The sequence below is a fragment of the Macrotis lagotis genome, chromosome X, assembly GCF_037893015.1.
Source record: "Macrotis lagotis isolate mMagLag1 chromosome X, bilby.v1.9.chrom.fasta, whole genome shotgun sequence".
Taxonomy (NCBI): Eukaryota; Metazoa; Chordata; class Mammalia; order Peramelemorphia; family Peramelidae; genus Macrotis; species Macrotis lagotis.
Window position 1 is genome coordinate 690,717,534 of NC_133666.1, and position 15,521 is coordinate 690,733,054.

At 47.4% G+C, this 15,521-nt stretch overlaps 1 protein-coding gene across 2 annotated transcripts in view; it reads left to right on the plus strand.

The window, feature by feature from the left end:
* The window catches only part of CABP7 (calcium binding protein 7), a 30,421-nt gene extending 17,576 nt beyond the window's left edge, over window positions 1-12,845 (plus strand). Inside the window, exons 2-5 of one of the 2 annotated variants that reach the window (XM_074201029.1) lie at window positions 5,726-5,869; window positions 10,573-10,685; window positions 11,284-11,437; window positions 11,818-12,845. In XM_074201029.1, coding sequence (XP_074057130.1) covers window positions 5,726-5,869; window positions 10,573-10,685; window positions 11,284-11,437; window positions 11,818-11,945 — 539 coding nt within the window. In that variant the 3' untranslated portion in view covers window positions 11,946-12,845. The remainder of the gene's footprint in view (window positions 1-5,725; window positions 5,870-10,572; window positions 10,686-11,283; window positions 11,438-11,817) is intronic. The other variant, XM_074201030.1, reaches the window with a different exon arrangement.
* Window positions 12,846-15,521: the final 2,676 nt, after the last annotated feature.

Genomic DNA, 15,521 nt, shown 5'->3' on the forward strand with positions numbered 1-15,521 from the left:
GGCATCTCAGCCTGGTCTCTTTCCTTTTAGAATGTTTCCTCCAGACTCACCATCCCAAAACTTTTCTCCCTCCCCCCACTGTGATGCCACATTTAGGCTCCTGGTTCTGAATCTGGAGGGAATATGAAAGGAAGTGAAAGGGCCCTTTCTAATGGGGAACACCAGTTCTAGAGCAGAAAGCTCTCCTATTGGCAATCAGGTATTCATTAAGTGTTTAAAACCCAAGGGAAAAGGAGAGGAGGAAGGGAGGGAGAGATTGGAGAGAAGACAAAAACAGAATGGGACACTAAACAAAAATCTCTCAGAAGGAGGCAAGAATCCTAGGTTCCAAGTCTCCCTATGATGCAGACTCAGAATCTTCATTATAAATTCTAGCATATGGGGAGGTGAGCAATCCCACCCTGTGTGAGAGCAGTCTTGTTTGTTCTTTATTCTCAAAGAGAACTATGACATCAGAGAGGTGGTGCCATGTGGGCTGTGCAAAGTCACCAGTCTCACTCTCTCCTCTGGAGTCATCTGGGTCCAGTTGCAAGAAAGATCAGGAGGTGGCCATGCATGTAGTGGAAGAAAGACCTTGGTCTTTTTAAGTCAAGGTCTTTCCCAGATCTCGGTTGGACTGAGTGATTTATACTAGGTAAGAAGGGGCAGCTAAGTGGTGCAGTGGATAGAACACCAGCCTTGGAGTCAGGAGGATCTGAGTTCAAATCCAACCTCAGACACTTAATAATTGCCTAGCTGTGTGACCTTGGGCAAGTAAGTCACTTAACCCCATTGCCTTAAATAAATTTTTTTTAAAAAGGAAAAAAAGAGAAGTGAAGACTAGGTAAGAAATAAAGCAAAGAATGGCCTCATTTACCCAGTTAAAAAAATCAATTTGGGAGGTGGGTGGAAAGAAAATCAGGGTTTCTGAGAAAAACAGAAATAATTGTCATTTATACTTACTCTGAGCCATCAGGGTCCCAAAAATGTGGTGTGACCTGTGGTTGGCCCATCTGTGAGAGCCAGAGTGATTGGGTTTAAGACATGGTCCTTAAGAAATAAGTCTATTACACAAACCCCAAGATATCTTATGAGATTTCAGTGATCAAAATTTATATTCCTTTAGGGGGAACACCTGCAGGTAAAGGTATGATATCTTATGAGGACAATCTGACTAGGGGAAGGAAAGCCTGTCTCCTCCCCAGACAGTGCAGTCTATGCCTCCACAGCCCATCTCTAGGAGATGTATATTGGTGATAGGACCCTCAAGGGTAGCACACTTCAGTTGGATCAGGATGCCAGGTTATTTGAGGGTGGTAGGAAGCCTCAGGCCCAAAGGGTACTGCCTGGATGGGATGAGCCTAGGCAGAAAGCCTCACTGTACCCTAATTATGGTCCCAGACCAATGGACTGTAGAGTAAGTCATATATTTGGCCCCTGCTATGGGGGGGGCCAGAGAGATGGATAGGATGTGGCCCCAGGATTTGACTTATAGAAGGTGAGATTTGCATTGAGACTGGAAGGAAGCCAGGGAAACAGGAGGTGGGATGAGGAGGAAGAGCAGTCCTGGCAGGGGGCACAGCCAGGGCAAATGTCTGGAGTTGAGAGACAGAATGGTTTGTGTGAAGAACAGCCAGGAGGCCAGTGTTTTATATTTGATCTCAGAAGTAAAAAAAAAAAAGCCATGGAGTTTATTGTGTAGGGGAATAACATGGCCAGACTGTGTTCTGGGAAGATTAGTTTGGTTACTGAATGAAATCATGCAGATCTGGGCCATATGGAATGCACCATTAAGTCAGAATATTATAAGAAATCTGCTTTCCCTGCTGGGGCTCAGTTTACCCATCTGTAAGAGGGGGAGTATAGACTGGATGATCTCTGAGGTCAATCAGTTATTGAGGGTCTGCTGTGTCCCAGGCACTGTAGGAGTTAGGGTTTCAAAAACAAAAGTGAGGCATTCCCTGCCCTTGAGAAGTTGAAATTCTATTTCCATTATGTTCCCAGATAAGCTACTCTCCCATGACTGGAAGGTTTGCGGTGTACTTTAGCCACCTTGGCTCATTTGCTTTTGTGGAGGGAGCCCTGGCCTGAAATCAGATTATTGTGGGATGCCAGCAAGAAAGGACCTCAGAGGTCAGCAAGGAGAACCTCTCATTTTATAGATGAGGAAACTGAGGCCCAGTGGAGTGCCCAAGGTCACCCAGGGAGGACAAAACAAAGCAAGACTCTGGGGTCCTCTAATTCTTCCTCTCCATCCAAGTCACTTGCCCCTACATCAGGTCTCCTTTTCTTCATGCCCTGGGTTCGAATCCCAGGTCTGCCACTAACTCCTTATACGACTCTACCTGAGTATTTCATATGCCTGCTCTGGGTCCAGTTTCTTCTTCTATTGAGATTAGACCCATTCATTCAACTAGGAAAGGGTCCAAACCAATGATCTCAACTGTAATACTACAATGAGGGTATAGGTCCTGAGTTCCAGCACCCCCCCATTTACACATCTGCTCTTGGGCAACACCCTCTTCTCTCTGTGCCTCAGTTTCCTCTAAATGATCTCGAAGGTCTAAGGCCAACTAGGTGACACCATACTGCAGGCCTGGAGTCAGGAGGACTTGCCTTTGTGAATTTAGAGCTAGCCTCGGACACTTATTAATTTGTGTGACCCTAGGCAAGTCATTTTACTCTGCTTCAGTTTCCTTATCTGTAAAATGAGGGGGGATGGGTTAAATGATCTCTAAACTGCCCTCTAGCTCTCAGTCTGAAAAAGAATTTAACAAAAGGGGTGGAAACACAATCAATTTGGAAACACAATGGTATTTTCATTCTGTTTGGATCGAATCCAAAAAACATACTGAAGTTCTGGTTCTGTGGTTCTGGATCTCTCCCTTTCTGTCTCTGTCTCTGTCTCTCTGTCTCTCTGTCTGTTTCTGAGTCTCTGCAAAAAATATATTCAGATGAGATAATGGAGATACAGTATGGCAGTGGAAAGAGAGCTGACCTCAGAGTGAGGAAGACCTGAGTTCATGCCCCGCCCCCCCTTCCATGCACTGACTATATGACCTTGAACAAGTCATATGCCCTCAGTGCCTTCAGGAAGCTTTCCAAGACTACCTTATGTTACAAAGGATGAGTTATCTTCATTGAAAACAGGAATTTCTTCACATGAGAGAGTTTTCTTCCAGAGAAATCACTATCCCAGCTTTTAAAATCGACAGTATTGGTTAATACCATTGGACAATTCTGTCCAACACTAATAATGAATCTAAAGAATGGCTAGTAAGTGGACCTGGCCAGAGGAAGGAAACCACAATGGGAAGGTGTTTAAGCTCAAGGAAAGAAAGCCTTTTTATCTTTGAAAGCTACCCAATTGCGGAAAGGGCGGCTTTTCCATCATAGGATGTCTTCCCCTACAAAAGGGAATCTTGTTCAGGTCTGGCTGTTTTAGTTGTCATTGAGGCTTCTTCCAGTCCTGGAAACTGTGGTTCAGCCTTTCAGTCTGGAGAGACCAGAATTGCTGAGTCTCAGAGAAGAGGGATCTGGGAGGAGGGGGAGAAGAGATAAGAGTCCACAGAGAGGAGAATGGGAGGCAAAGGGTTGGAGGTGCTATCAACCTGACTAGAGCAGAGGGCTTCTGGAGGGGGCAGCAGGGGAGGAGCATGGAAGCACATCATTGCCACTGAACAGATTTCAAAAATTCCTCTTGGACCTTGCTTTTTAGGAACTTGAGTTTTGGGGTCAACATCTTTTTTCAGTATCTTATGGTATTGTGGGGCTGATCTTGGTGCCTGAAGACTGTCTGTGGATCCCAGGTTCTAACAGACCCTGCCAAGTTAGAGACACTGACTAACTGACCATGTGCCTCTTATTTGGTTCTTGGTGGAAGATGGAGAGATGTGGATTAGACTATAAATTATACATTAATAACACTAATAATAATTATTAGCATTTATAATACTCTAAGATTTGCAAAGTACTTCAGAAATATTATCTCTTTTTATTCTCATGTCAGCCTACGAAAGTAGGCACTATTATTATCTGTTTTACAGTTGAAGTAACTGAGGCAGACAGTGATGAAACTATTTGCTCAGGATTGCATAGTTAGTAATTAGATTTGCACTCTGGTCTTCCTGAGTACAGTCTCAAAATTCCTACCTGGTTGGATGGCCAGCTTAGTTGTTAATGGAGAAGGATCAGTGTGCCAGAAGGTCTGCAGTGAAGTACCCTAGGGATCTATGTTTGACCCCTTGATGCTTGGCATCTTAATCAATGACACAGATAAAGGCCGAGATGGCCGGCTCAACAAATTTTCAGGTAACACTGTTAGAAGGAAAAACTACCATCCTAAGAAAATTGGGAGCCAAATGGACCTTGCCAGGTTAAATCATCAGGCTGATTCTAGTTAGATGAAATTCAGTAGGAATAAATGTAAAAGTCTTGCACCTAGTTTCAAAAATCAATTCCACCATAGAAAATGGGGGCAGTCTGGACTGACAGCAGTTGTTCTGAAAAGAGTCTGGAGGTCTTAGTGTAAGGCAAGCTCCTTTGTAGTCAACAGCATAAAATTGAATGTGATCTTGGCTGCGTCTGTAGGGAGAGAGCTTCCAGGCCTAGGGTGGTGATGGTCCCAATGGGTTCTTCCCTCATCTAGAATCCTGGATTTGGTTCTGGATGCCATGGATGGGGAGAGTGACCCAGATGGAAAAGGGCCTTGAGTTTCTGATCTGAGGAACAACTGAAAGAAATGGCCCATTTAGCTGGGAGGACCTGAGATCTATCTTCAAGGAAGTGAAGGGCTGCCACAGGGAAGGGGGATTAGCTTTGTCCTGTTGGCCCCCAAGAGCAGAACCAGGACCATTGGATGAAAATGAAAGTGTCCAGGAAAGCATTTCATAAGAATGAGGGCAGTTCCAAAGAAGAGTGGACTTCCTGGAGGAGGAGGGGACTCCCCAGTTGAGGCTGGATGACCCCTTGGGAGGAGTGTCACAGATGGAATTTCTTCCTGTATGAGTTGGACTAGAGAGGCAGCTAGGTAGAAAAGGTCCTGGACCCAGAGTCAGGAAGATCTGAGTTCAAATCCAACCTCAGACACATACTTTTATGATTTTAGACAAGGCACTTTCTCAGCTTCCGTTTTTCATCTGTACAATGGAAATGAGCATCTGCTTCACAGGGTTGTCCAATGAGGACAACCAATCCAATAGGATGGTGTGTATGAAAGACTTTAATAACCTTTCATTGCTCTGGAAATACCTACTGTTATGATCATGGTTACTGAAGCCCCTTTCAGCTCTCAGACTCTGGGATTCAGTTATCTGAAGACAATTAGTCACAGCTTAGCAGTTCTTAGACTAGTGGGGTCTGTCAGTGGGGATGAAATTTTGAGGGCTAATGGCAGAGGCCTCTTCAGAATGTGGTTTCAGATTCTCCCTCAGATGCTTGGTTGCCAGTTGTTTCCTCCAGAAAATGAGGCCCGATGATTATCTGCTTTTAGATCTCTGGTCTTTGATATCCCTGGACCTTCAAATGTTGAGGAAGTTTGGGTTTGTCTGTTTTTTTAATGCTTTGTTGGGTTCATAATTTAGGAAAAGCCAAGGGATCAACCAAGTCTAGTGCATGTTCCTCAGAGACAGAAACCAACAGAGTGGGCAGGGGGCTGGAGGTGGGGAGCCCAAAGCAGGGCCCAGGTCTGGGAGGGACAAAGGAAGGCTCTCCGGGCCTCAGTGAGCCAGGCTCCTTCTCCCCACAGAAATCCGTGAAGCCTTCAAAGTGTTTGACAGAGATGGTAATGGATTCATCTCCAAGCAAGAATTGGGAACAGCCATGCGTTCCCTAGGGTACATGCCTAATGAAGTGGAACTGGAGGTCATCATTCAGCGACTGGACATGGACGGTAAAACCCTCCCCAGAGACCCAGCCCCCAGCCTGCCCTGCCCTGAACCCCCATCCACCCAAGTCTCCCCTTTGTGTCTCTCTCTGCTCCTGAGTGGAAAGAGCCCTAGCCATGAGGCAGACACCAAATGGCAACCTTACTCTCATTTGCTGCCTGTAGGACCCTGGCCCAGTCACTTCTTGCTTTTCTCATTATTATATGCTTGCTTTGTCATGGTTCTCTTCCTTTCCCTCTCTCTTTCCCCTTCTGTTCATCCTTCTTAGTCCCTCCAGTGTTCTCCCCTCCATCCTCAAGTCATCTTGCTCTGGACATCCCTGTTCCCATGCTGTCCCTTCCAGACCTCCTTCCAGACAGACCTAGCTAAAGGAACACTACCCCCGCCTCCAGCACCAGACTGGGACTTAGAAAGGGCTAGATGGGTAGGGAACTGTGGCCCCACTTACTTCTCTCATCCCCTGTTTCCCAAGGCCTATCTCTTGTCTCCAGTGAACAAGGGTAGATCTTTGAATTTCCCTCTATCCTCTCCCCGCAGTGCCCTATACAATGTGTGACATTGGATTAGTCATTTGTAAAATGAAGCAGTTGCCCCAGGCTCCTTCCTGCACTCAATCCTACAAACCTATGCTCCTAGAAGAGATATCAGGATGTGGCAGAGAGCCTTGGATGTGGCATCAGGGTCTGATCCTAGTTCAGACACAACCATCCCTGGACCCAGCAGGGATACATCCCTACTTCCCCCGGGTCTCAGTCTACTTCTCTGATAAAACCTCACTCTACCCACCTCAGGGAGACTGTCTTGGAGTCATCAAGAGAGGGCCCAGGCACCTGGTTCAAAACCCAGCTTTACTTCTTACTAGCTCTGTGACCTTGAGCAAGTCTCTGGTACTTGATCCATATTTTATGTGAAATGAAGGGGGCTTGAAGAACAAGCCAGTGAAGTCCCTTCTACTGAGCTGGTGTAACCCCAGCAAGGATGATAACTGCCATTTCTAGAACCCCAGAAATTTTGTAAAGCCCTTTCCTGACAACTCCCCTATGAAGGGTAGGTGGGGAATGGGGTATATGTGAGTGATTATGACTATCCCCATTTTCCAGATGAGAAAACTGAGGTCCATTGAGGGTAGTGTTGTGCCTAGGTTCAAACAGCAAGTAAGTTAGAGAGTAGAACAGAGCTCTTAACTCTGAGATCATCAGCAATTTTTATTGTAATAAAAACTGAAGGGAAGAAACTGAGGCACAGGGAGGTTAATCATAATAACACATATTTGTAGATTTATTTGTGGCTCACAAAGTGTTTTGTGGATTTGATTTTCTTTGATCCATATAACCCGGTGTGAGGAAGGGAGCATGGGTTTTATCTCCATTTTACTGATGAGGAAGCTGAGATTCAGTTCTCCTTGGACAGTTTCTCTCACTGGGTGGTGGTTAATGGGTGGATGATAGGTGACTCAGGGGACCTGACATGCCTTAGGACTCTGCGCAGACCCTGAACCTCATCTTTGGCCCATCCATCAATTCCATCCATTGTTTTCCCTCTTCCCCTCACTCTTTCTAGGCCTCATCTCCTCCTCTTCTCCTCCTCCCCTTCATGTCCCTCTCTGCCCTGCCCTCTGAGGCTGCCCAGAACTGCTCCTACACGTGGACCAGCTGGGGAAGGCAGCATATGGTAATGAAGTGCTAGGGCATCTGGCCTGGCCCCACTGGCCCACCAGGGCTCATTAATATGCTTCCTCATTAGCTCAGCCTCCTCTCCGCTGTTTACCAAGGAGCCCCTTGGTACGAGGAAGGTTATACTGGGCCCCAGGCAGCCCTCGTGCCCAGTAATGAGATGATCAGAGATGATCACTTTGCTGCCCATCCTGGGAGAGGAGGGAGGTACAGAGTGGGGGGAGTCACAAGGAAAAGGATGGATCTGGGACACTAAAGGAACATGTGCAAAGCAGGTGGATGGGCCCAGAAGAGTTGAATGTTGATGGGAGGGAAAGGAGGGAGGAAGGAGGAGAGAAGGAGGGAAGGAAGGAAGGAAGGAAGGAAGGAAGGAAGGAAGGAAGGGAGGAAGGAAGGAAGGAAGGAGGGGAGGGAGGAAGGAAGGAAGGAAGGAAGGAAGGAAGGAAAAAGAAAGGAAAGAGGGAGAAAGAGAAGGGAGGGAAGGAGAGAAGGGAAAAGAAAGGAAGGAAGGAGGAAAATAAGGAAGGAGAAAGAGAGGGAAGGGAAGGGAAGGAAGGAGGGAAGGGGGATAGTCAGACTAACAAACTGTGCAGCTTGAGGCTTGTACATGGCTGAAGACCAGAAGACTTATTAGAACAAATGAAACAGAAGGACTGTGGGGCAGGACTCCCTGCCTCCCTGACTTCTTGGGACTTCTTTTCCTCAACAGCTGCAGAGGGATTTTCTGGGGAAATGGTAAAACTTAGAACCAGGGGTCCTGGGTTTGAATCCTGCCTGAGTCTTGCTCACTGTGTGACCATCGACCTGGTCTCCAAGTTTCCTTCCAGTTCTAAATCTGTGATCCCTCATTTAATCATTCAACAAACATTTCCTAGGCCCCTACTATGTCCCAGGCCAGAGAAGGCAAAGACAAGAAACAAGATGGCCCTTGTCCTCAGGAGCTTCCATTCTACTGCTCCCCCCCCCCACTTTCCTCCTCACTTGTCTAAATCTTCCCACCCCTTCCAGGCCTTGCCCAGGGGCATCTCCTTACTAGCCCATTTAGTCCCTACAGCCTCAGCTGTCCTCAAATTGCACTTGGGCTGAGCATGGATGACGCAGGAAGCTGGCCCCATCTTCCCACCTCCCCTTAGTCAAAGCTCCAAGGGCTCACACACACATCCAGCAGGGCCTCAAAAACCAATTTACTGACCAAGGTGACCTCTCTGAGGGGAAACCTACCCCTGGTCACTCTCATCTTGCCCACCCCAGCCTCTTTGATCAAACAGCACCCCACCTCCTGCTTTTAGCTCTTAGGAAGTGCTTTTGATGGCTAACTCATGTCCCCCATACTGCAACGGAGACACCAGCTCAGACCTAGTACCAATTGTGCTTATCTCCTCTCCCTCTCCCTTGGGGGTCAAATCAGCTGGATGACAGGATTATGGTACTCAAAACTGGCCTTAGAGTTGATCTTAGAGGTGGTTTGATCCTATGTCATTGTTCTATAAATGGGGAAACTGAGACCCAAGGTCCCCCCATAAATGGGAGAGCCAGTTGTGACTTCAGTCACAATTTAGAGCAAACATTGATTTTGCTTTTTAAGACATTGCAATCAACAGTCAATAAGCCTTTATTAAACACTTGCTAGGGGGCCCCATGGAGAGAGCACCAGGCCTGGAGTCAGGAAGACCTGGGTTCAAAACCAGCCTCAGACACTTACTAGATGAACAAGTCTTCCATATATACACAAATCCATAAATAGTAAAAATAGATACACTTTGTGGGGAGAGGGGGGGATATTAGGTGAAAAGCAGGAAAGACAACCTGAAGGAGGCAGATTGAGCTGAGCTTGGAAGGGAACTAGGGATCCTTAGAAGGTCAGGATGAGGAGAGAACATGGCAGGTGTGGAGAGCACAATGCTCAGTGCTTGAATCTGGAGACAAGAATCAGAGTCATGCCCTTTCAGTGAGTTTTCCCATGACCTCCAGTCTTCTTTCCTCTTTTTTTTTTTTTTAGGTTTTTGCAAGGCAGTGGGGTTAAGTGTCTTGCCCAAGGCCACACAGCTAGCTAATTATGAAGTGTCTGAAGTCAGATTTGAACTCAGGTCCTCCTGACTCCAGGGCCTGTGCTCTATCCATTGCAGTCACCTAGCCCCCTTCTTTCCTCTTTTGACTCTGAACTCTCCCTCCCTTTACTAGGAAGCCCTGGTTCCCTTCTGGGTGTTGTCTTCTGCCATTAGAATGTAAACTCCCTGAGGGCAGGAGCTGTCTTTATTTTTGCTTTGTAGCTTTGCACACTGCCTAACATAGAGTAAGCACTTAAATGCTTTTTGATTGACTTATACAAGTTACACTTGAAAGTGTGCAAAGTAGATAGACTAATAGTGGCCTCGGGAGGAAACTAGAATCCTCCCTGATAGAACTTCCTTTGACTGCCAAACTGAAGTTTCTGGAATGTTTAAGTCAGTAGATCTCAATCTTGACCTACCTCTGTCCCTCTCTTCCTCCCTCCATCCCTTTATTCATTCATCCATAGAGTCATTCATTCATTTATTCATTCATCCATCCATCTGTCCATCATTCATTTAGTCCCCCACCCATCCATCTATCCATCATCCATTATTCAGCCACCCATCTATCTATCCATCATTCAGTTATTCACCCTTCCATCTGTCATCTGTTTATTCACCCATCATCCATCTATCCCCCTATCATTTAGTCACTCACCCATCCAACTATCTATCATTCATTCATTCATCTACCCAGCCAGCCAGCCATCATACATTCAACAAACATTGGGCCCCTACTGTGTACAAAGTCACACATTCAAATCTCAGTCTTTTCCATTCAAAGTCTGTAATCACAACTATTGTCTCATTTGATGCTAGAAGCAAACTGGTTGTGTTCTGTGTGGCCATTTTTTAGATGTCAGACATGGGTCTAAAGAAGGGAAGCCACTTGTCCAAAGCTGACTGGCCCCTCCCCTTGACAACGCCCCTTCCCCTACTTGGGTCCAACTGAAGTTGATGCTCACTCCTTCTCTGTGTGGTTAGGTGATGGCCAAGTGGACTTCGAAGAGTTTGTGACGTTACTGGGGCCCAAGCTGTCCACCTCGGGGATTCCTGAAAAGTTCCATGGGACTGACTTTGATACGGTATTCTGGAAGGTAGAAACCCCCCAACCTTCCCCTGCCCCTTAGGTGTGTGGGGAGGAGACACCTAGGTAAGGCTCAGTGATCCCTGGATCGGGTTCAGAATTTGGGAGTCAGAGGCAACTGAGAGGTTCAGTGAGTGGCCTTGGGAAGGGTCATAGAGCAGGGAAGCTTCAGTGACCAAATAGGGTTGTTCACCCAGTAACCTGCAGAGCTCAGTTGTTTTATATGGGATGTGGATCCTGGGACGGCCAGCCCTCATGGTCCAAGGCAAGGACACAGGGAGGTTAAGGAGCATCCTCCCTCTTTTTGGGTGCAGGCAAAGAGATGCAGGACCTGAGGTCTTGAACCCTCAAGCAGGCCTAGCTTGGACACAATTTCATAGACTCCAGAGCTCTAAAGGCATGAAGTGCCCACAAGAGTCCTGCAAATGAGGTGTAGCCTTGGGGGACATCAGTTGGTTTGATGAACCAGCTCCTCCTGGGGAAATCCATGGAGAGCAGTGACCCTACCCTTCTTCACTGCCCATAAGGGTCTTGGCCTTTGGGGAAGCCAGGTCTTTGGTCAGGGAGCAAGTAACCTCAGTGGGCTGACCCATGGCCTGGCCCTACAGTGTGATATGCAGAAGCTGACAGTCGATGAACTGAAGAGATTACTCTATGACACCTTTTGTGAGCATCTTTCCATGAAGGACATTGAAAACATCATCATGACAGAGGAGGAGAGTCATCTGGGCACTCCTGAGGAGTGTCCTGTTGATGTGGAGAGTGAGTGTCCACCATGCACTTGGGCAGGGCAGCCAATAGGTGGGCCCCGGGGTTGGCATGGACTGCCCAAAGAGTACCTGGAACCTTCCACTCACAATGGGTGGCCCTCAAGGATGTCTAAAGCTCAGCTCACAAGGGTGAGACCACCAGGGTGTCCCTGGCCTATACAAGGTCTCATGGTAACCCCCTTCCTCAGAGCCCAAATCCTTGTGGGAGTGGGGAGGAGACTGCTGCCCCCCAGGGGATCAGGACCTGTTTCCATGGGAACAGTTAACTCTTCCCCCTATAATTGATTTTCCCCTGATGTTCTCTTCTTCTTCTTCCCTTGCTGCCTCTGGTGCCACACCTGGTCACTGCCCATCACTCTCCCTGGCCCCCAGCCTGCTCCAACCAGCAGATCCGCCAGACGTGTGTCCGCAAGAGCCTCATCTGCGCCTTTGCCATCGCCTTCATCATTAGTGTCATGTTGATTGCAGCCAACCAGGTCCTGCGGAGTGGCATGAAGTAGCTGATAGGTGGGGGGCTGGGAATGATGTGGCTGCCCTGGCCACTACACCCCCACCCCCCACCAAGCCAGCTGCACAGTGGCTGGGGCCTCCTTCAAGGTTCCAGGAACAGGACAGTGCTGGGGGCTGCCCAGGGTCATGGCTGGCCCGAGCATGTGGCCCTGGCCCCGGGGGCCCGGCTCGACCAGGCCCACCATGCATGGCTGTGGTTCCCAGCGCATGTCTGTGCATGGGGGAGGCCCCACCCCGGTATAACTCTGAGTGATGCAATCCATGTGCCGATAGGATATATTCTACCATAAAATATAATCTCTCTCTATATAGCTATTTATGATAAAAAGAAAACACCAAAACCATCTGTGAAGCAATACAAGCCCCCTTCCCTTCCCCTTCTTTACCCCATGGGCCTTGCATGGACCAAGGATGAGGCTAGAGGCAGATATTCACTCTGGCCTGAGAAACAGAGACCCTGGCTCTCCCCCAAAATCCTGCTAAGGGGACCCTAAGAGAGGACTCAGAGAAGGCAGATGGGCAGATGGACGGTTGCAGGGAATGGACGTGGTCGGGAGAGGCCACTGGGCCCTGTCCTGGAGAGGCTGAATGGGGTCAGGCTTGACCACTCACCAGGGCCCTAAAGCCAGCCCCCTCCTCCAGTCCATCTCCAGGGGAGAGGGCAAGCCCTTGAGGCTGGGGGGGATTCTGGGAGAGGAGTGCTCCTTTCCCCTGAACCTCCATGCCTGCAACACCCCCCTCTTCTGTCTTGTCCCTGCCCCCTTCTTCCTGTATGTCTGTTTCCTGATGTGATTGCTGGTTCTCTAGCCTGTATGTAGCATCACCTTGTTCCTGTCTGTTTGGGGGTGTTCAATCTCAATAAAGATGGACTTTATATATGGGTTTATTAGCCCCAGAGATAAGTAGATGACTATCCTTTCTGCCTTACTGGGCCGGATCTGAGCGATTACCCAGCCTTACAGCCTCCTGGAATGACAGAGATGCCCATCGAGATCTCTGCCAATTCTCAGCCCCGAGACTTGGGTCTATTACCTGCAGGCCGGCCCCAGCAGGCTTAACCTCATGACACGGACACATTGGCCAGCCCTGCCTGGGTTTGGATACTGGTCGATACAAGATTTATTGGCTCTAGGGCTAATATTGGTCTTCATTTCACATCAACTCGCAAGACGTCAATGGATCCTGCTCCCAATCATGGAATAGTCAATACCACCGTCTCCCCTCCCCCCAGGCAACTCTCCTGTAGCTCCCTATGCCACACCAATACTCAAAGCCTGAACAGGAAGAAGCCACTCAGAAAGAGGAGACAGGGGACAGATGGGTTGGGGTCTAATGGGGGAGATGAGGCTGAGAGGAAGGCCTTAGGAGAGGAAGGACTTCTGCTGTCCCCCTCTTTTCTCAGGGATAGGCCCCCCTCTCCTGCCCTGTGATTAGGAAAAGATCCAGTGCTTCCAGGTGGGTCAGGACTGGAAGCCCAGACCGTAGACCTGACTGGAGAGTCTTCAGATTGTATAAGAAATGCAATCCAAATTCAACTCATAGGAGATATGAAATCGCATCTACTCAGCATATCCTTTTCTCTGAAGAGGAAGGATGTTAGGAGGAGAGGTCTTAGACAGGAAGGGACTTCAGTTCCAAGCTCCTTATCTTACAGAAGAGGAAACCAAGTCCTAGAGACAGGAAGTGACTTGCCCAGGGTCATACAGCTAGGAAGTCACTGAGGGTAGAGTAAAGAGCTCTGTCTACTTACTACTCAATGCTAGGACAGGACCTTTGGAGAAAGAAATAAACATTTATCCTCTAAAGAAGGAAGATTGCCATGATGGTCTGCCTCTTGGCGAGAGATCAGAGGTCAGAGATAGGGTTGTACATCGTGTACACAGTAAACAATTAATTAATGCTTGCTGATTGATTGGCCATTTGGTTGGTTAATGAATCCCAGTGGAGGTATCCTGTTTATTGGCAGGGGGGCTCTCCTGGTTTAGGGGGTAATTGCTCAAACACACTGCCACACATTCCATCAAACAGAGTCTAAAAAGCTTCTTTAAGGATTAGAGATTCCAGCAAGGTATTGAGATCCATGGGCCACAGGTGGTGTATTCATCCCTGCCCCTGGTGGACGGCAGGGTCTTTGGTTGAGAAAGGTAGATCAGGCAAATGAACAAGAGCATCTGAGCATAATTCTTGGGTTTCTTGGATTCACTTAAGAAGGCCTAGATCAAATATATTTGCTGAAGTCTTGTGATCAAAATGGTTTCATATCATCAGTTCTTAACCTGGGGTCAAGAGAATTGGTTCCCTTTGTAATCCTATGTATTTTATTTTATGCATTTAAAAACATATTCTAAGAAGAAAAGAGTCCAGGGGCTTCACTGGACAGCCAAAAGTTGTTTGGGGTTTTTTTAAAGATCTCTAGGGGAAGGCCCCAGGGATCCACCCTTGGTCACAAGCTGTTAGACAATTTTTGTCAGTATCTTGGAGAAAACCATAGATGGCCTACATATTATGTTTACAGATGGCATAAGATTTGAAAGGATTAAGAATGTTGAACAGCTGAATCCAGATCCAAAAGTATTTTAATAAGGTAAAACATTGCGTCAAATCTAATTAGATTAAATTTAAAAAGAACAAAGGTAAAAAATCTCCTGCTTAAATTTTAAAAATACAACTTACAAATGCAAAAATGGTAGAGGCATGATTAGACACTAGTTTATTTGAAGATTTGGAGGATTTAGTTGCCTACAAGTTCAATGAGTCAATGGTCTGATCCAGTCATTGGCTATCTTGATTCCTCTCTGGCCACTGGACCCAGTTGACTCCAAGGGAGAAAGTGAAGCTTTCCAGCCTCCCTCACTCAAATCCAGTTCCTGTGTGTACGGTGGCATCCCTTCCCTGAGGTCATGGTCTCCTTCAGGAACGCAGGACACACGTATCAGCCTTGAGAGGTCTGTGACTCTAGTCTAGAGGGAGGGGGGAGCCCTGCTGTTCTCTGGCCAATCCATAGTTAGGTTGTGCCGTTTGGTAGCACAGTGGCCCTGGAATCAGGAAGACTTAAGTTTCAATCCAACCTCAGATACTCTGTTTGCCTCAGTCTCTTCATCTTCATCTGGGCTGGAACAGAAAATGGCAAACCATGAGAAGGAAATGGCACAGCACATCTTGGCCAGATACAACTGAACAACCACCATTCAGTTCTGGGTACCAGCCTTCCAGAAGAACATTGGTACATCAAGGAAGAGTCAAAGAAAGACAATTGGGGTGATAATGAGGCTAGAGAGCATGCCTCATGAAGACCAGTTAGGCTGCTTGGTGACTTCAGTGGACAAAGGGTGAGTCTTGGAGTCTGGATGTTCTGAGTTCAAATCCTGTCTCAGACACTTACTAGTCATGTGATGCTGAATAAGTTCAACATGGCTTGGGGCATTCTGGTCTTACTTTAAGATGTTACCTCATGTTATAAAATGGTAAACAAGACCCATAGAGGGGAAGTGACTTTACTCAAGGTCTTGGCAACCAGTCAGGCAAGCAATAAGTATTTATTAAGCTCCTACTGTATACCAGTCACT